Below are 18,268 nucleotides of genomic sequence, written 5' to 3'. Positions count from 1 at the left end.
GTAGGACTTGACGAAGTTGTACCAGTCACGCCAATCCGCTGGGGATTTAAGAGGTAGAGCAGCCTTGATGATCACTGCGAGGTCGTTTGCAGAGGTAAACTTTGGAGATGAAACGATAGACTTTCCAATAAGCGAACGTCAATATAATTTGAGAGAACAAGAGGGAAAGACACGATAGAACCATCTGTTAATGTCGTCTATGGTGCTTTAAGCGATAATTGGGCGCATAACTGTAAGATAAATAGCGGTTTCGCTCAATCAGGTGATTAATGCCGCGATACGGTGGGAAAACCTGTCGCAAGATGCCCCTGTTGGTTTCTACTGCCCTAACTTTCCTTCCACTGCCAATTACCCCTAGGCTAGGCCTATTTAGGACAGCTTAGTGTTTTCCCCTTTTAAACAAAAAGACGGCAGATTGACCTCCGTTTTCTAGAAATCTAAGGCTATTTTACGGTAAAGTCCTTAGTTTTCCCACTTTACACATCCCTAGATCCGAGCCATTGAGGGCGGGAATTCGTGGGTAATAATAAAGCCGCCCAGGCTACTAGGAAAGCACCGAACCTGATATGGAACCTCGCACCAGTAATCTGGGACTACAGTCTCAGTACTTCACGTGTCCTGGTACAGCGTCCTGGGTATTGTACAACAGGTGTCATAATGTCACGATATGATGTCTCACGTGACTTTTACGCAGGACAGTCTTGGCGCTAGGCCCCTCTTGCCTCGGAGGGTCAATGCTGAAATACGATCGCACGTGAACACCTAACACTACGTAGCACCAATCCCAGAGACAACCACACGATCCAAGACCACCAGGGCCAAAGACAACTAGGGCCAAAGGCAACCACAGTCACCAGAACAATGACAGCAAGGATCATCGGGGATACTCAGACACAGGAGGATTACCTGAGACAACGCAGGCTATCCGATGCCAAGAACAATCCATCTGAACTCATGAGGAGAGAATCCCCTTCTCCACGTTTCAACATCTCGGACGATGAAGTAGCTACGCTCCTAGTAATGAAAACAACCCCGAAGCCGATACCGAAATCGAAGCAGCAGACAGCATCGTAGGAATCATTGACGCGAGAGATTACGCTAGCGAAAACGATCCCCTATGCCCAGGTACGGAGTCTCAGTTCCTCGAGGGCCCAAGGCCATGGACCCAAATTCCGGCGGGAGGTGTTGATGCCAATTGAAAAACGAGCGAAGATGAGCGCAGGTTCCTTGACGGACGAGAGTCTCCGAGTGGAAGTAATGATATTGACCAACGAAAATCGAGAACTGCGCCAAGAGAAGAATGTTGTGGGAGCGAGACTTACAGTGTTGACCGAACTACTGAAGTAGCTACAGAAAGAGCGTGAACGGGACGCGCTTGTCATTGAAATCCTCATCTCGAAGCCGCGGGCCGCCGAGGATGCGAACAATCGAATGGGTGTAGCGAGTGCTACGTTGTCACGCGAACCCTCCGAACTCTCTGTCTTATCCCGACCATATCATTTAGGGACGACGGCACCTAGATTTTCCCCTCTAGAGCGCCGACACGATAACTCTAAGTCCCCGGACGCATCTCTGTTTAGAGGAGATCGAGCCACGGTCGACAGCTGGATGACGACCGATATTCGGAGTGGAGCTTGGGGCTTTGTCGCTCTTGGGTGCCCAATGAAGCCAATGACTGACCAAGAGCGACGGCCCCGAGCTCAGTATGAAGATGCAAGCCAGTATCATTTGAGATTTGCTGGCACATGTTCTTCTGAAGAGACATGGGGGTTTCGAACATGGAGGTGCTGCCTGGCTGCGTAGAGATTTTGGATATTCATCTGCAGTTATACACTATCCTATATCGGTCCTACAGCTTCTGTTTGTCCGCCGAGTCCTCTCCACGTGAAGGCCAGATTGTTTCGTGTCTGGATGCTCCGGGACAAGAACCCTCTTGTTCATCTCCACCATTTGCACCTCTAGTGCTTTAGCTCTATCCTATCGGGCCTGTTTGCTGTGCTGTTCGTCGATGCTGGATTATCTATGCTGTTCCGCGTATCATGATGCTCCGTGCTAAGTGACCTCTTGTACGTCGGCCGAGTTCACGTGGACGTCTTTAGAACCAGCCATTCCATCAGAATCTTTGTCAAGAGATTTCTGTCAACAGGTTTTGGAACATAGTCATTTAATCCCTTAGCACGAAAATCTTCTCGACTTTCTTTCAGGACATTCGCCGTGACGGCAATGATCGGTAGTCGACACCCAGATCTTCTGAGTTGGGTCGCTGCTGCGATGCCATCAAGGACGGGCATGCTGATATCCATTAAGATGAGGTCGTAATTCTTTGGACTATTAATAACCAAGTTGATTGCTTGAGCACCATCTACCGCTGTGTCAACTCGCATAAAACCGAGTGAGTGTAGCATTCTGACCATAACCTTCTGATTGATAATGTTATCTTCGGCGAGTAGAAGACTCTTGGTTCCAAAATATTCTCGGTATAAGGTGGAGTCGTCCGGATTCGGAGTCAACGGGGTTGTCCCATCAAATTGGGCTGTAAGGCTTTCCATTCCATCCAAGATATTTATCTTATTGAACTTTGCCGTAAACCAGAATACGCTGCCGCTGCGCTCGGGGTTGGGCGCGAAACATATCTGTCCGCCCATCAGCTCGACCAAAGATTTAGAAATGGACAAGCCAAGACCTGTGCCTTGGTGCGTCTTGGTGGTGGTATTGTCAAGCTGCCGGAAAGGCGTAAACAAAGAGCTGGCTGCAGACTCAGAAACGCCAATCCCGGTATCCTGAACCTCGGTTTTGATTGTATACGTGTGGTCGTCTTCTGAATGGACACATGTGCGGATGCCTATAAAACCCTTGTCGGTGAACTTGACGGCGTTGCTGACAAGATTTTGGAGGACCTGGCGGTAGCGAAGAGGATCGCCCTGTATGGACCTGGGAATACCTTCGGCAGAAAAGCTTTGAAAGTACACGCCAGATTTGAGAATTGTCTGGAAGTTGCGCATCACGGAGCCGACAATAGAGGTGATGACGACGATGCTCGAGGAGAGTGAGAAACTGCCGGACACCAGCTTAGAATAGTCGAGAATGTCATTGATGACCTGTAACATGATTTTTCCGGAGTCGTTGATGATGTCTGCCAGATCTCGCTGTTCCTCGGTCAACTGAGTGTCGAGAAGTAGCTTATTAGCTGATATCATCCCGTGCATTGGTGTCCGGATTTCGTGACTCATGTTGGCAAGGAACTCCGATTTTAGATTTGCGCTCTCCTCGTATGCGGCGAGAAGGCGAGATTCGGCTGCCTTGCGCTCGGTTAAGTCCCGAGTAACTTTACCGAATCCCACATGAACGTCGACATCGTAGATCGCTGTGATGATGACATTGGCCCAAAAGCGGGTGCCGTCTCTGCGGTACCTCCACCCCTCATCTTCCACCCTTCCCTCAAGCAGACAGACCTCCAGTTCTTTCGCAGGCTTGTTTGCTCTTACGTCTTCCTCGCTATAGAATGTAGAAAAATGCTTGCCGATGATTTCGTGAGGCTTGTATCCCTTGTTGAGCTCGGCACCGGCGTTCCAAGTCAGCACGATGCCTTCGGTGTCAAGCAAAAATATGGCATAATCCTTGACAGCTCCTACCAGTAGTCGGAGTGCCTCGCTTCTTGCCAAACCATTGCCGATTAGACTGTTTTTCTCTTCTCTCTTTGCAGCTTGCAGCCATTCTACCAGCAGGTAGAGGAGGGCACCGTTCATGACCGTTGGAACCACACGCAGTTGCCACACTGCCCCTGGGCTTGTACGGATGCGCCGGCCTGTTTGTACTTCCAGCGTCTGAATCGTCCCATGGATGACGTCGCGGACGTGACGCATATCGGTGTCTGATATCAGCACTCGATCTTTGAGTAGCTCGAGGTAGTTACTATCGCACAACTCGTCCACGCGCAACTTTGTATGGTGAAGGAAGCTGTTCGAAGCTCTTTGGATGCGAAGCTCAGGATTGAGGATAACACTCGGTATCGGACTAAGGGTAAAGACTTGTTCATATATATCTGCCATGGTGGAATATCTGGCTTGATAGTATGAACTCCGGGAATCGACTCTAATCAGTGTTGCGCAGCAGAGCGCGGAGGTCAGCCCGGAAAAATACTTCAAGACAAGGAATGGCCCAATTTAACTCTTCTGTGCATTGAAGCTACCCCGCATCGGTGAAGGACAGGTCAGTAAGAATGAAACTCTGTCATTCCACGTGCCAACGCTACTGGTGGGGCCGCTGTTTTTAGTGCATCTGTAGCCCTATCCATACTGCCGTAGCTTCCTTCGCATCATGCTTCATGTTGGCCTCGACAATGTCCTTCTAACTTATCATTTTCTCCTTCCCGACTACCGTTGACCGTGTCGATTTGCGACAATTTCTTTCAATGTTTTGCTTGAACAAGAGCCGATTCTCGTCGAGGAGGAGGGCACAACCAGCGAACGACTTTTGGGCACCATTGGCTAGCTTCTGTAGGCGTTGCTTGCGAACATCCGAAACGGTCTATCGCTATCGATGAAGGTCCTAGCGAAGTAAGTTATTCAGACCAGCGACTGGAGAGTGTTTCAGGAATCGAGTTTCCTTGTAGACTTAAATATTGTTTCTCGATAAACGAGTAAATGAACCATGATGGGGAGGTGGTTGTACACTTGGAAATTGATCACTAAGAATCGTGGCGTAAAGATTTACGCCATGACCTGAAAGTGGGCTGTTCAGTGAGAATTCCTGGAGGTGTAAAAGGCGGAAGGCGATTTCGCTAGCGGCTGTAACAATGGCCATCGCCATCTTGTTCTATTTCATCCGGAACAATCTGGGCCAATTAGATCCTAGATAGTAGAATCTCAAGGCTCCCCAAAAAGATCGGGTGCCGCTTTCGTCATCCACCATTTGGCCGGCGAAGTGACTACGAAAATATGCCGGTTGTCGAGAACGGGAGTCCACCCATTTCCTGAGTTCCAAGTCGAATCTGTCACAGGAAAGACACTGTTGCTCACGTGAAGGCTGCATCTCTGCATGCTGCTGTGCGAGTGGGCTTGCGTCGATACGTTCGGCTATCCTTAAGGACCGATTTCGAATGCGCTGTATGGATTTAAAGGAATCATTGTAGTATCCTCGCGTTTCATCTAGGGTAGATCTTAGGAAGTGTCGGAAGTGGCATTGAGTGAAGATTGAATTCAGCAGCATAGATAAAATTGTGAGTACTGCAAAGACTGGATCGTTAATTCGTTAAGTGAAGAAGACGTTATTCCTTCACTTCTTCACGTATCCAAAACCCGACCTTTTCGAAGAGTTGTCCTCCTGCTAGGTGGGTCCGTTGCCTCGTTCGTTCTTTCCTTCCTGCAACCGATGTAACATGTGCCAACGGACGCGCACAGCACCTGGTGTCCGGTCCGGGAACTTTCTAGAGATCCATGGCCATGGCTTCCCCTCGGCCTTGTAAGCCAACAGACGCTGTTCCTCTAAAGGCGCCCACCGACGGCGCGTTCCGCCTTCCACACCTTGGTCAATGTATTTCTTATCGCTGATATCATCGTCACTGACGCTACTATCGCTCCCGCCCACGCTGCTGTCATCCTCTGAGTCGGGAGTGTTGGCCATTGGGATAGTGGTCGCGGCGGTAGTATCCCTTCGCGGATTTGGTGTAAACTCGTGCCGCGTGGTAACGCCGGCGTTGACGTAATGACTGTGAAGGAACCCGGTTAACAGCCATTGGCCTGCTGTAAGCGGTTTGAGTGTCATGTCGTGTATCTTCGCTGTATTGCCCAAAATATTCTCTATTAGCTTGAGCAGCGTGCCGTAAGAAATTGCCTGCATATCGCTATCAACCTTCATCGTAGCTGCCAGGAGAGTGTCCCCGGCGTTGGACGAAGAGAAATGTCGACCACAGTATGCCGGGCCATGGTGAAGGGTGCGCTCTTGTCACTGTCCTGTGGGCCGCTATCGTCTCTTCTCGGTGCAGAGGAGTCGGGATGCGGACTGCTTAAGAAGCGTGGAATCTGCTGATCCCGTGCGAGCGTGCGAGTGTTCCTCTCAGCATCGGACTGGAACGGCCGACGTCTGCGTTGGATCTTGCCTCGATGCCGTCGCCCTGGTGGCGGTTTCGGCGACCTTGTTCCGTGGTCATCATCATCCACGGCGTGCTCTTCGTCCGTGCCACAGCCACGACCATAGTCAGCAGTGTCTCCTAGCCGGCTATGCTCGTGAATCGGATCGTCGGTCGCACGTCGCTGGTACGCCCTTATTGCACGGGGAGACGAGGCAGGTCGTGGGCCAGCGCTGGTATCCGCTGCGTCTCTCTCATCACTGTCTTGGGGAGATGCCTCGGCATCGACAGAGCCCGATTGTTCCCTCCCTACACGATGAAACATGCTTGGAGTCTCGCGCCGCCCTGAACAGTCGACCCCAGGATCGGGGACAGCGGTGACGGATAGTGGCGCCTCGCTGGAACGAGATCGTCTCGACCGCTTCGCCGGACGCGGCTTCTCCGGCGGTTGCCTATCCATCTGATGTTGTGATCTAGTGCCGAGCGCAACATCGATGTCGGTGGACGGGGTCGTGCGGGAGGAGGAACGGACCCGCTTCCTCTGTTCAAGGAACGACGGATTGATTAGAGGGTCATAGTTTTCGTCGGCGATGCTATCTGTTTCCTCTGTACAAAACTGTCAGTCGGGGTTATGCCTAATCTAGAGCGCGGTAAGGCCATACCTGAAGGTTGCAGGCTGCTAGATTCGGCCGTTTCAGTAGATGGAACAAGGCTCTCAAATGACAGTCGCGTATGGTCCGCTACAAAGACGCCGACTTCCATAGCAGAATAGTTGGCTACCATTTGCGTTAGCATAGGGCGAAGCACTGGAAGGGATACACTGGCTCACATAAGTCGCTAACACTCCAGGACATGTCGGCACCAGTAGACAGTTCGCCGTTCGGTCCAGACGGCGGACTTTCGCCGCTCTCTATCGCTTGTGACGAGCTCGAATCACAGACTCTATCTGCAACCGGCGTGCCACCAACTTCCGGTTGGGAGCCCGAACTGAACAATGCGTTAAGAGAAGGCAGCTCATCTTCGGAATCAGTGTCCGATTCGCTGTCTTCGATAAGTATAGCTGCATCTAAAGAGAGATTAGATTATGGTCCTCTTCGGAAGCTGTTCGCGCAGCATCTCTAGTAACTCACCTGCACAGCTTCCTGTGAATGCCTCGCACGCTGATTCCTGCGTGGGCTTTGGCTCGGTCAAGCCTTCGCCCTTCAGAATACCATCAATATCGGTCCATGGGTCGTTAAAAGAGATGTCAAGAATGGCATCAGCTCCACATCTGCTTTTTGGCGGGTCAGAATAATTGCGAAAGTTATCAGGCGACTGATTTTGCGATTGCGCATCGAAGGAAGAAGGGGCTGTCGTGACCGCCATGTCCGTTTTTGCGCAGTTTTCACTCTAGAATACGTGTGATCCTTTAAAAGTGTAGAGGAGTCGCTGACCTTTGAAAGGAGGGAGCAGGGAGCAGGGAAACCTTTTATGCCGGGAAGCAGGCTCGCCTTGTTTATCCAGCTCGCCCGTGAGCGGATTATCCGCCAGCTCTGGCTCGGCGCTTCTAAATCGGATCTTGTGAGAAGAGTGAGCCTGATAAGACCGAGGCTATTGATTCAATCAAAGGGGTAAGGGAATGAAATGCCATCGCCAGCGCTAGACGAGCATACCCATTTCCTGGAGCAGTTGCAGCGGTCTTCTAGGTAGAAGGATGGAACAAACATGTGCAGCTGAAGCGTAGAAAGTCAATCAAGCATGATATCGCCTGCTCGCCCATCTGCCGGAGCGAAGGAGGCTGAGCTGACGTGTCCCCTTTTCGATCCTGAATTGCATCATTGCAGCCTTTGAATGAGGCCCGCGTCATGCCTTCGTTCCCTGAAGGATCCCGCGTTTCAAGCGGCGCGAAAGCCCTCGTCATGCGATAATGTGCGACATGGAGCTGCTCAGCCTCCGAACTTGCCGCTTCCAAAGGCGGCTCGGAAAAGGGTAGCTCAATCTTGGACCGGAACAAGAGCTCCGTCCGCGCGAATCCACCATTCTAGGGTATTCCATCCGATAACCTCCCTCTTGACGAAGGGGCGAGCGCGTAATCTAACACATCGTCCCTAACGTTCAGCCATACAAGGGCCGGAGATGCTTAACGCATGAACGGCGACGTATGAATTGGCTCGTATTCGGTCATATGCGCTCTCTCGGGAAACTCAGTCCGAGATTCGCGCCTGATGGCGGTGCGGCCTTTCTGGGGCAGAACCATGGCCCATGCTGCATCATGTGTGTCTGGTGACAGCGTCATCGTTCCATAACGTCCCAGATTTTGAGCCAGTCCCTTCGCCCCTTTCAATCCCCTGCGCTCCGACCACACCTATCCCCTCGACCGCTCCAGCTGCTGCCTGAGACGCGGGCTCAGCAGGCTAGGCGAGATGAGCAGGTTTTTTGAAGATCCTTCGGGATCGCCGGGTGTCAGATAGATTTCCAACTCACCAACTACTTCCGGAAAGCCAAGGAGCTAAAGGAGGAAGCGTAACATGCGTATGCCTCTCACCGTCTCACCGTCTCGCCCTCTCGCCCTCTCGTGGCCCTCCTTGAGCATGAACGCGACCGCCACTGCTCGTCTCGCCGTCGCCTTGCTTTTCCTTCCCCACCTCCGCCTCATCCAGACCGGCTCAGCCCACAAGTCCGGCAGTGCCACGTAGGCAGCAAAGCGACGAAAACAATGATACAGGGGTCTAGGATCGTCATGAGCCGTGGACCTTGTGACCGACTTCCATGACTCGGATTGAGGATGACGGTGAACCAAGGCGCTGGAGTCGGCGTCGCCGAACGGAATCAACGGGCCCCAATGCCGGGGGCTGTGTGGGCCACTCCGAGCTCGCGAGCAGGATGTGAGCGAGATGGCCGGCCACCTGCTGGACTTGGGCAGGAGCGTGGAGAGGGAGGAGGTTGGATTCGGATTCGGATTTAGGGAGACCGACCGTCTCACTCTCGAGAGGGAGAGAAACGGTCCAGGGAACGGGAGGCATGCCTAGCAATCCAGGCAGACGAGCTCCTTGAGAATAAAATGACCAGCAGAAGAGACCGCAGCGCCGTGTGGACAGAGTGCAACACTTGAGACGGCGATCAGGAGGGAGCGGGGCGGCTAGGGAACGCAGCGAAACCAGAGACGCAGTGGAGCAGGGAGCAAGCGAAGAATGAAGAGCGGTCGTGGATTCTCGGTCGCCGTAGTAGTTGAGGGGTTTGAGAGGAGAGGGAAGGGGAAGAAGACGAGAGCGATGAAATAAAACGGCAGAAGAACGAATGGTGGAATGCGCGTTTTATATGGGAGGTCGAAGCAGGCGAACTGGGCAGAGCAGGCGGGAAACCTTCGGATCATGGGTTTCGGCCAATGAGCATGCACGGTTGGGCAAGCCTGCCATTCTGGCGGTCCACCTGCCGTCGTCTTATTTACCTTGTATTTAATTATCTTCAACTGTTTTACTAGCTAGATCTCCTTTTGAGGAGACAATGGGAATCGTCAAGACCAACTTGCGTTGTGACTCTACAGCAACTGAGCAAAAGCAGCGAACGTGCTTAATCATCACCCCGCGAATTGCGACAAAACCCCGTTAGATTCCAAAAGAGCGTAGATAGATTGAACTTGATCCTGAAGAGCCGGATCCTACGAAAACAGGCTGTTCCTGCAGCTATTTTATATGGTTTACAATGGTGATCTATTCCCTAAAAAGGGAAAGAATAGGGGTATAGAATCGAATACGGAATGAAGCAGTGGGGAAACGTCAAGAAACACAGATTCTGTCACTTTCTGTGACATGTTATCGCTACCCCATACACGGTCCATCTGGTCCATTCCTTTTCAGTGCCGGGAGGGGCTTGGTGGCGCTAAGTTAGCGTACTAATAGGCTCCAATCACAACGCGGTACGAAAATTACAGCCTTTGCGCCTTTTTGCCAGCTCCATTGCTCATTGCAACTCTACTCTGTACAATCAAAGCGATCAACTATGCTTTCGATGCTCCCATCAGCTTCAGACGCCACCGCTTCCGATGACGAGGTATCTGAGGATGAGCTCACCACTGAATTTGTATGGAGAGTGCCGTCTGATGCTACCACCGCTGCGGAAGCGGATCCGGAGTCCCAATTACAGCAACCTCAGGTTGAGCCTGCAACATCCTCCGCTGGATCTCTTCCTACGCCAATTGGACAACCTGGGGATGCCTCCTACATAGCTATTGATCCTGCTACTAAGAGGCCTTTAGGGTAGCCTGGGGCGTACTTTAAAAAGATGCAAGGATACGTCTCATACTATCACTACCCCGAAGCGTTGCTTGATCTCTTCATTGGCGTCCAAGGCCCTCTCTGCGCTACCGACACCCAGAGTGTATCCTGTGGGACTCCAGGTTGTACTGGCTGCGGGATTTTCCATGGCAATGGTCAGTCCCTAGACCCAATGCTTCACGATCGCCCTCCCGCTTCCTTCGAAGAACTTGCTGAGCGATGGGATCTTCCGCTTGTCCTTTTCTCCCAGCTATTTGATGAAGGCATTTATAAGACGATCGCAGAGCACTCCAACCGGTACGCCCAGAAGCATGAAATCTCGATTAGGCCTGTTACCGCCGGCCATATCCGGATATGGCTGGGCCTTGTCCTTTACATGGGTACCTTTAATATCGCTTCTCGAGGGGATCTCAGGAGTAGGAATGGCCAGCGGCCTCTTCACTGTATCTCTAGGTTTATGTCCTTTCGAAGATAGAAGCAGATCAAACGGATTATCCACCTCTGATCCCGATACAGAGCCGCAGCCGACCTCCGTCTTCGACAAAGTACAACCAATTGCCTCGCTTTTAGGTGCTCGCTTCAACCAAGTATATCTCCCCTTAAACTACGTCTCAATCGATGAGATTATGGTCAAGTTTACGGGTCGATCAAAGGAGATTGTCTCTATTAAAGGCAAGCCTATCCCTGTTGGCTATAAAATCCTTGCCCTCGCCGATAGAGGCTATGTTTATAGCTTTCTTTTTACCTTAGGAGGAAGCTTTGATACCGGAGGAAGGAAGGATACATCATCAATCCATGGTGTAAACTATCAGCCCCCCCATAGATACGAGAATCTTGAGCTTACGGCTACCTCAAAGGCGGTTGTTACCTTGGTAGCCTCTCTTCCTGTCAGTCTCCGCAAGTTTGTTATCTTTATGGATAACTACTTTACCGATATTCGCCTGCTCTCAGTCCTTCGAAAAATGAGGATTGGGGCCTGTGGGACGACTAGGACGTCGTATAAAGAGTACCCGTTACAGCACTTCAAAGAGGTAAAGGACAATTGCAGATGGCCGCTTCAAAAGCAGGACTTCCTCTGCGTTCGCGATGTTGCCAGCCTCTTATGGAAGGATCGGGTACTCATACGTTTCCTCCATACCATTTTTGAGCCAGAAGAGAATGATTGGGTACCTCGGAGGCGTCCCGCGACTGGTACAGCTGCGTACCAGCGAGAACTTGATCAAATCTACCCTCCTGGGGTCCACGAGATACCGGTTCTACAACCTAAAGCTGCCATACTATACAATAGCTTTATGGGAGGCGTCGATATCGCGGATCAACGCCGAGCTTACTTCACATCCCACCTAATTAGCCAGAAAACATGGTATCCTATTCTCTTCTGGATACTCGATACGACTGCTTCGAACGCTCATATCCTCGGTACATGTCAGTTTCGAAAGCAGAATATTAGATACCTACAGAGCCTTAAGGATTTCCGTCTACAGCTTGCCTGGAATATGGTCATCAAAGGTATCTCAGATGGTCATGGTCCCCGAGTAGTACAGGGCTTCAATGAGCAGGAAGGTCCTCAATTCGAGGCAACCGAGGGATCAGGAGATCCGGTAACTCGTACGTACGGCCAAATACGGAGTTCCCGTATCATACTACTCTTAGAAGTGGTGTTCATCGCCTGGCACGAATTTCAAGAGGGATGCGACGGTGGTGTTGGTTGTGTAGGTGGAAAAAGCTAAGGGATAACCAAATCAAGGACCGAAGGACCTTCTTTTACTGTGAGATCTGTGGAGAAGGATTTTCTCTCTGTACTAGTTGTATAGAACCATTCCACAGTCAAAGACCTAGCTAGATACTACTAGATTCCTCTATGGTAATTGTGTCTATTTACTTTTGTCGCAGGCCAAGGCATGAGCTCTAGGAGTCCAAGGCTACAAACTGCATTAATAATCTTGCCGTGACTCTCGTATATCTGTAGGGCCTGGGGACCAGGCATTCAGCTAGAACACACAACTTACACAATACAACAACTTCGCTGCTGGAACAACAGCACCTCACTCCCAACCATTTTAGCACATCACGTGCGACAACTTTATACTATATGAGGATTGCATACAAATCAAATGTGACATCTTGACAAGTAAGAACTCGTAATTCTTCCAAACTATTAAGCTAAGTGCTTCAGGGGGTGGTGCTAGCGCGGCCACGCCAAGTGGCATGAAAACCTAGTAAGGGACTGGATGCCGCGAAGACAGGCTGGACGAGTTTGCCAGCAAACACGGCAAGGACAAAGTAACGGCCTACCAGGTGGATATCACTCAGCTCGACCAGATTGGAAGTTTTGCGAATGATATCATGAAGAAGCACCCGGATCTAGATTCAGTCATCCTCAACGCCGGGATCCAGCGAAGCTTCGACTTCTCCAATCCGGACACAGTTAATCTAGAGGTTGTTAGTGCTGAAATAACAACTAACTACCTCTCGTACATTCATCTTGTCAAGGCATTCCTACCTCACCTCCAAGCGCAATCTAAGGGCTACCTGGTTTTCATCAGCTCCGGCCTGGCTTTGGTCCCCGCTCCACGTTGTCTGAACTACAGTGCAACTAAAGCGGCACTCCACTCGTTCGTTATATGTCTACAGGAACAGATGAGGGCCGGGCCAGGAGTTGTACAGGTTGTGGAGATTGTGCCTCCCGCAGTGAAGACAGAGCTGCACAGCGAGAAAAATCAGCCAGGCGTACATGTACCAGAGCACGTCCTGATGCCACTGGAGACATTTACGGCGGAGGCTTGGGATGGACTTGACAAGGGCGACGATGTTATTTATGTGGGTGGGCTTCCGAAGATGGCAGGTGAGGGTTGGGAAAAGGGGCGATAGGAGATGTTCAAAATGATTGCTCAAACTGCACTAAAATGAAGGAGAAGGGGTGGCTCGATGGGGTATTGTTAGGTGAACACGTCGATGTTGCTCATTGAACACATACCTTATTACTCCATATGTCACGGTTCGCTCGCACAGCAAGCAAGAAGGGATATCCATACAAAGGTACGTGCTGGGTACGAACAAAAATTTTGATATCATGCAATCATTTGTTCATTTGAAGAGTCCATCCGCGCGTACACCCTCTCCATTCCTCAAGTTGGCCACATTATCCAGATATACTTAGCATATGTTGGCCTTGGTATACCAATTACCATCGAATTAATAGCTTCTGGAAGCCTACGCGGTCTATGTGATCATGCCGAACGTGTCCCAGCATATTTACCTGTCGGCTTTCTTGTTTAACGCGCCTATGCCACCTTTTTCCAGCCGATAGTCGGCCAGAGCCTTTTCACACGATCCAGTGAAAATTCCCGTACTTTTCCGGATAACATCCTCCTCGAGCTCATCCACCGGTACAAGGTTCGGCTCAACACCAAACATAGCATCGAATTTGTTCTGCATATCTGCCGGCTTCTTCGGGCTCAGTTCGCTGTCACGTAGCCAGACGCGGAGGAGGTGACGCGGATTTGAAGGATCTTCGGTGAAGCCAAAGCGCGCATGCTGGTGGTGGAGGTTGTTGACCCTTTAGAGCATAGTTGTCAGTGCCTTTGTATTTCCATTCCCAAGGAGGAGAAAGGTCATACCATTCTATATCGCCTGTTTGCAACTCCGTGGAGAAGCTGTACTGATCAGCGACCCATTGCCACCCCCCGAAGACTTCGCGTTCTTCGAAAGTCAATTCTGGGAAGTTTGTGTCACGATCGGGAACCTCGCCATACCCGATGAATGTGCGAGTCGAGAAGTTGAGGAAGAGTTTCCCGTCTTGGTAGTGGATTAGGCGGACACCGTCTTTAGGGATGCCAACCCTGCGATATCGTCAGTGAAAAAATATGAGAAGAGCTTGGAAAAAGTCGTACGCCTGCCATCGGAACTTGTGTTCGGCTAAGATGCGTGCGATGTCCGGCCGATGCTTTGCAAGATGATTGTAGACCTGCGCCGCACTCGCGACCTTTGACCTGCCGCCTTTGCCAGACGTGCTCACGGCCATCAAGCCTACGATATCCCCACCTGCATCGCTGTGGTACATCTGTGGATTCGTGTCTTGGGCAGAGACGTAGATCTTGCCGCGCTGGGAGGGATCAAGGTGGGCGATGCTCTACAGAAGTGTCAGCAAAATGTCATTAGCATAGTCCATATTCCGCTTCACCTTGATATGGCAGACAGCCCTTTGAGCGCCTTGATTGAGCTTCTGGTCGCCGATCCATGCATTAATGCCGAGGAACGCGATCATCTGGTCTTCCGTACTGTATTGAGCAATAGGAAAGCCACGCAGGATTTGGAGGCCGGTGCCATTGTAGATATTGTTGGCGAGCTGGCGCAGCACGGGACCAAGTGTGGGAAGAGGAAAGTTGGAACGGGAGAGCTCGATCTGTGGAATGGAGAGCTGCTTCCATGCTTTGATGGCAGTGTCTATTTCCTCGATCTCCTCCTCCTTGAGGATCCGGAGATACGAGTCGGCTATGAATGTCTCAGTATGGTCAACTCATTGTATACATACAATTCGTCCTACATACGGTTTCGACGAAGATCATCACCGGTCCATACCGAGGGCCCAGTAATCTGGCTCGGCCAGCCCTTTGGGACATCACCGAAGCTGAAGGATGCTGGATGGGACGCATTGGCGGCCTCCCATTCTGGCTTGTTAAGCAGATACCCGGGAGCGTCGCTCCAAAGGTCATATGAAGGTAAGGTGTCAACGGTAGCCATCTTAATTTCTTGCTTATCAAAAGCAGGTACAGACGATCTTCAACTACTTGTCTCGGTTCACGGCGTCCTCATATAACTTGGGGATGGCCAGTTCTGGAAATACTTGCGCCTCGTTATCCGAGCTCGACCCGCAGAATCGCATAGCATCAGTTGCGCAATTCCATATACAAATAACGAATGATCTAGTCTTAGGAATAGCACCAGTATCGGGAGTCCTTTACCGCATCTGGCCGCCAGACTATTGCATATATGATATAGTTCCAGCTTAGACTGTAGGATAGTACAGTCTTAGTACATGACTCAGACCCTGGGCATCCGCATGGTATTATAAGTCGCACCAATGAGCAGGAGGACTCTTGGGAATAATGGCATTTCCGAATCGGACCCGCCCTGTCCGAGCAACGATTGGCTGGCTTCGGTTAGAGTAAATCATCGTGCAGTTTTATTTGGCAGTTCATTTGGCGGTTCATTTGACGCTGCCATGGTGGAGTGTCCTTCAGCCTAGGAAACCCGACCCGATATTCGTGCAATGAAACGGATGAACGGAAATTTTTGATGATGGCAACATATCCCTATCTTACACGCAATTGAAGCTTGCGTTGAAACAGTCTAACGTTGGACAATTGCATGCCAACATGCTCACTAGCATGATGGATCGGGATTATGCTACCGAGCGATCGGATATGTGTATAAGAACAGTGGTTGGTAAGTTGGTAGGCGAACGATCATCCTCTGCAGCCATCAGCCCATCACCCCGTGCATACCTTTTCATCAATCTTGTATCCACTTGGAGGTGAACCATGACTGCGCCTATCGAGGTTCAGAAGCTGTCCGAGGCAAAAGTGCCTGATGAAGAGGTGCAATATGCTTCCGAGAGCGATCGTGAGAGTGGGAAGGGCGATGTTAAGCCATGGTGGAGGGGCGGAACTATGACAGCGGAGAGGAGGCTGCTGTGGAAGCTTGATCTATATATTCTGTGAGTTGAAGGAGGCAGAGCGTTAACGAGAACGACTGTATACTGACAGCAAACCAGGAGCTGGGCATGCTTTGGCTACTTTATTCGGCTTCTCGACACCACCAACATGAGTGAGCCTTCACTCGACGAAGTTTATAACCGATGGAGCTAACCCTTCCTAGCTAATGCATATGTCTCCGGCATGAAGGAAGACCTCAATCTCACTGGCGACGAGTATAATTACTTCACCACCTTCTGGACCATCGGCTACACCATTGGCATGATCCCCAGTCAATATATCATCACCTATGTTAGGCCATCGTATTATCTTCCCGCTTGCGAGGTTTGTTGGGCCATCATCACGTTCTGCTTTGCCGCGGTCAGTAATGCGAAGCAAGTCTATGCCATGCGCTTCCTCATCGGGTTGATCGAGTCGCCGTTCTACATCGGCGCGATGACGCTACTTGGCAACTGGTACACGCCAAAGGAGCTAGCGAAGCGAGCAAGTATCTTCTACTCGGCCTCTTTCGCAGCGAATATGTTCTCCGGGTACCTGCAGGCTGGCGTCTACAATGGTATGAATGGCCTCCACGGACTTGCCGGATGGAGATGGCTCTTCATCATGTGTGGCATCATCACTGTCCCAGGCTCACTCTATGGCTTCTTTGCCGTGCCCGACTCGCCATACAACACCAAGGCTCGCTACCTTAGCGAGGAGGAAAGGGAGCTTGCACAGTCAAGAATGACAAGAATTGGCCGGAAGCCGTTCTCTGGCGCTACTTTTACAACTTTCAAAACCATGGCGATGCGGCCCTTCGTCTGGCTTTTTGTGGTGAACTACATCTTCTTCTGCTTGGATACTTATCCGCTTGCTTTCTTCGCTATCTACCTCAAGGCGCTCAAGACATACTCGGTCTCGCAAGTCAACATGTCAGTCTACTATTCCACTGCATGTGTTCACACCTAACAAAGCTCTCAGCATCCCTACATCTGCCCACGCAGCCGGTTTGGTCTTCACCATCTTCTATGGCTTCTTGTCAGATGGTCTGCGAAACCGAACCTTCGTGGCCTTCTTCATCTGCATCGTCGGCACTGTATCTTGCGCCGTCCTTGCTGCCGCACCGAGCCAAGGGGCAATCTTCTATGGATATATCAGCATGGCCACGACACTTGCGTACGGTCCGATCATGATTGTAAGCTTTATATTCCGACCTTGAGCCAGGAGTGAAAGCTAATTGTGACCTAGTCGTATCTTAATGAGACGTTCTCCGCCCTGCCAGAAGAACGCGCACTCATCCTAGGTTGCGCACAAGCAATCGGCGCTGCCTTTAACGCCTGGGTACCGATTCTGATCTTCAATACGGGCACTATGGCACCGAAGTTCCATCTTGGCTATTCGATCATCGCTGGGATGGCTGGCGCGCAGACTCTGGGTGTCATCGGGCTCAAGTTCCTTGGCAGGGGCATTCGCAAGGAGACGGGTCTCGAAAAGTGAATATGGTGTGGATTACGGAGCCATAAAAGACTTTCTAGTTTAGTAGGCCTCTTGTAGGCTGGTAATGCTGTGAATGTTCGCACTGGGATAAAAAAACCGGGAATGTTTGCCCATTGCAGCACCCTCTGCAGGTCAGTGTCGCGAATCCAGTGGATGATAGGTAATTACATGATGCATGATGCATCGTCTGGGCGCAGTTTGACCGCGACCAGGTAGTATTATTCTGATTCCGTTTCCTCCGCAAACAACCCACTTCCTTCAGCCTCTTGACGGCAAGCCGTTTCTTGCGTTAAAGCACTATTTCCGGCGGTCAAATACGCAGATTTCGAGGTGGGGGTTCTCAGCGGCTGATAAGGCTTCATTTCTCTGAGATGCCGAAAATCCGTAAAGACGCCTTCAAGCTACGTACGATTCGACACTCATTCAAAGACAGAGAGGTCTTTGGCCATTAGGGCTGGACACGAATATTCGATTACGAATATTCGTACGAATATTCGTAGTCGAATACGAATAAAATTTAGAATTTCCGCTTACTAATATTCGTACGAATAATATTCGCATTATTCGTAATTATTCGTAATTATTCGTAAATCTCTGAAGCTATTTCCATGTATCTCGCAGCATCATAAGACGCCTCATAGTCTCTGCACTCATTGAGCTCCTCCGCACTCCTAAGAGATCTCTTCCCCCACTGAACAGTCTTTCGACTGATACCCCAGATGCTGGTATAGCCAAATAATCTCTGGCAGCTGCAG

The 18,268-nt window shown here is 50.7% G+C and overlaps 7 protein-coding genes across 7 annotated transcripts; 2 read left to right on the top strand and 5 right to left on the bottom strand.

The window, feature by feature from the left end:
• Positions 1-1,942: 1,942 nt before the first annotated feature.
• Positions 1,943-4,432, bottom strand: P152DRAFT_170719 (uncharacterized protein). Its single transcript, XM_033674090.1, has one exon. It carries the CDS (start codon positions 4,047-4,049, stop codon positions 2,082-2,084), a length of 1,968 nt encoding a protein of 655 aa, XP_033530768.1. The 5' UTR covers positions 4,050-4,432; the 3' UTR covers positions 1,943-2,081.
• An 893-nt stretch (positions 4,433-5,325) lies between these two features.
• On the bottom strand, positions 5,326-5,763 carry P152DRAFT_476703 (uncharacterized protein; the record flags this gene model as incomplete). The annotated part of the gene is made up of 1 exon (XM_033681531.1): positions 5,326-5,763. One exon carries the CDS (start codon positions 5,761-5,763, stop codon positions 5,326-5,328), a length of 438 nt encoding a protein of 145 aa, XP_033530767.1.
• Positions 5,531-7,308, bottom strand: P152DRAFT_170490 (uncharacterized protein). Its single transcript, XM_033674089.1, has 4 exons — positions 7,198-7,308; positions 6,897-7,133; positions 6,730-6,843; positions 5,531-6,673 (listed from the first exon to the last, which is right to left on the bottom strand). Exons 2-4 carry the CDS (start codon positions 6,919-6,921, stop codon positions 5,853-5,855), a joined length of 960 nt encoding a protein of 319 aa, XP_033530766.1. The 5' UTR covers positions 6,922-7,133; positions 7,198-7,308; the 3' UTR covers positions 5,531-5,852.
• A 1,751-nt stretch (positions 7,309-9,059) lies between these two features.
• On the bottom strand, positions 9,060-9,549 carry P152DRAFT_461778 (uncharacterized protein). The gene has a single exon (XM_033680200.1). The coding sequence runs from the start codon at positions 9,417-9,419 to the stop codon at positions 9,186-9,188; it is 234 nt and encodes a 77-aa protein (XP_033530765.1). The 5' UTR covers positions 9,420-9,549; the 3' UTR covers positions 9,060-9,185.
• A 3,000-nt stretch (positions 9,550-12,549) lies between these two features.
• Positions 12,550-13,191, top strand: P152DRAFT_403871 (NAD(P)-binding protein; the record flags this gene model as incomplete). The annotated part of the gene is made up of 1 exon (XM_033676724.1): positions 12,550-13,191. A coding segment is annotated over one exon (642 nt), but the record flags the coding sequence as incomplete, so codon positions are not given.
• Positions 13,192-13,229: 38 nt separating this feature from the next.
• P152DRAFT_461774 (taurine catabolism dioxygenase family protein) lies at positions 13,230-15,279 on the bottom strand. Its single transcript, XM_033680199.1, has 5 exons — positions 14,871-15,279; positions 14,504-14,814; positions 14,214-14,452; positions 13,941-14,162; positions 13,230-13,879 (listed from the first exon to the last, which is right to left on the bottom strand). The coding sequence occupies exons 1-5, from the start codon at positions 15,061-15,063 to the stop codon at positions 13,576-13,578; spliced, it is 1,269 nt and encodes a 422-aa protein (XP_033530763.1). The 5' UTR covers positions 15,064-15,279; the 3' UTR covers positions 13,230-13,575.
• Positions 15,280-15,863: 584 nt separating this feature from the next.
• P152DRAFT_476699 (major facilitator superfamily transporter) lies at positions 15,864-17,513 on the top strand (the record flags this gene model as incomplete). Its single annotated transcript, XM_033681530.1, has 5 exons — positions 15,864-16,039; positions 16,097-16,149; positions 16,201-16,948; positions 16,998-17,211; positions 17,265-17,513. The coding sequence occupies 5 exons, from the start codon at positions 15,864-15,866 to the stop codon at positions 17,511-17,513; spliced, it is 1,440 nt and encodes a 479-aa protein (XP_033530762.1).
• Between the last annotated feature and the right edge of the window lie 755 nt (positions 17,514-18,268).

Source organism: Eremomyces bilateralis (assembly GCF_010015585.1).
Source record: "Eremomyces bilateralis CBS 781.70 unplaced genomic scaffold P152scaffold_27, whole genome shotgun sequence".
In the NCBI taxonomy this organism is placed as follows: domain Eukaryota; kingdom Fungi; phylum Ascomycota; class Dothideomycetes; order Eremomycetales; family Eremomycetaceae; genus Eremomyces; species Eremomyces bilateralis.
This window is presented reverse-complemented; position numbering and strand designations above follow the sequence as displayed.

Excerpts from the sequence above, each read along its gene's own strand:
- P152DRAFT_170490 (XM_033674089.1), bottom strand. The coding sequence starts at position 6,921 with ATGTCCTGGAGTGTTAGCGACTTAT. Across the intron at positions 6,844-6,896 it reads CTGGAGTGTTAGCGACTTAT|CCAACTATTCTGCTATGGAA; the intron begins GTGAGCCAGTGT and ends CGCAAATGGTAG. Across the intron at positions 6,674-6,729 it reads TAGCAGCCTGCAACCTTCAG|AGGAAACAGATAGCATCGCC; the intron begins GTATGGCCTTAC and ends AGTTTTGTACAG.
- P152DRAFT_170719 (XM_033674090.1), bottom strand. The coding sequence starts at position 4,049 with ATGGCAGATATATATGAACAAGTCTTTACCCTTAGTCCGATACCGAGT.
- P152DRAFT_461778 (XM_033680200.1), bottom strand. The coding sequence starts at position 9,419 with ATGATCCGAAGGTTTCCCGCCTGCTCTGCCCAGTTCGCCTGCTTCGAC.
- P152DRAFT_461774 (XM_033680199.1), bottom strand. The coding sequence starts at position 15,063 with ATGGCTACCGTTGACACCTTACCTTCATATGACCTTTGGAGCGACGCT. Across the intron at positions 14,815-14,870 it reads TGATGATCTTCGTCGAAACC|CCGACTCGTATCTCCGGATC; the intron begins GTATGTAGGACG and ends AGACATTCATAG. Across the intron at positions 14,453-14,503 it reads GGGCTGTCTGCCATATCAAG|AGCATCGCCCACCTTGATCC; the intron begins GTGAAGCGGAAT and ends ACACTTCTGTAG.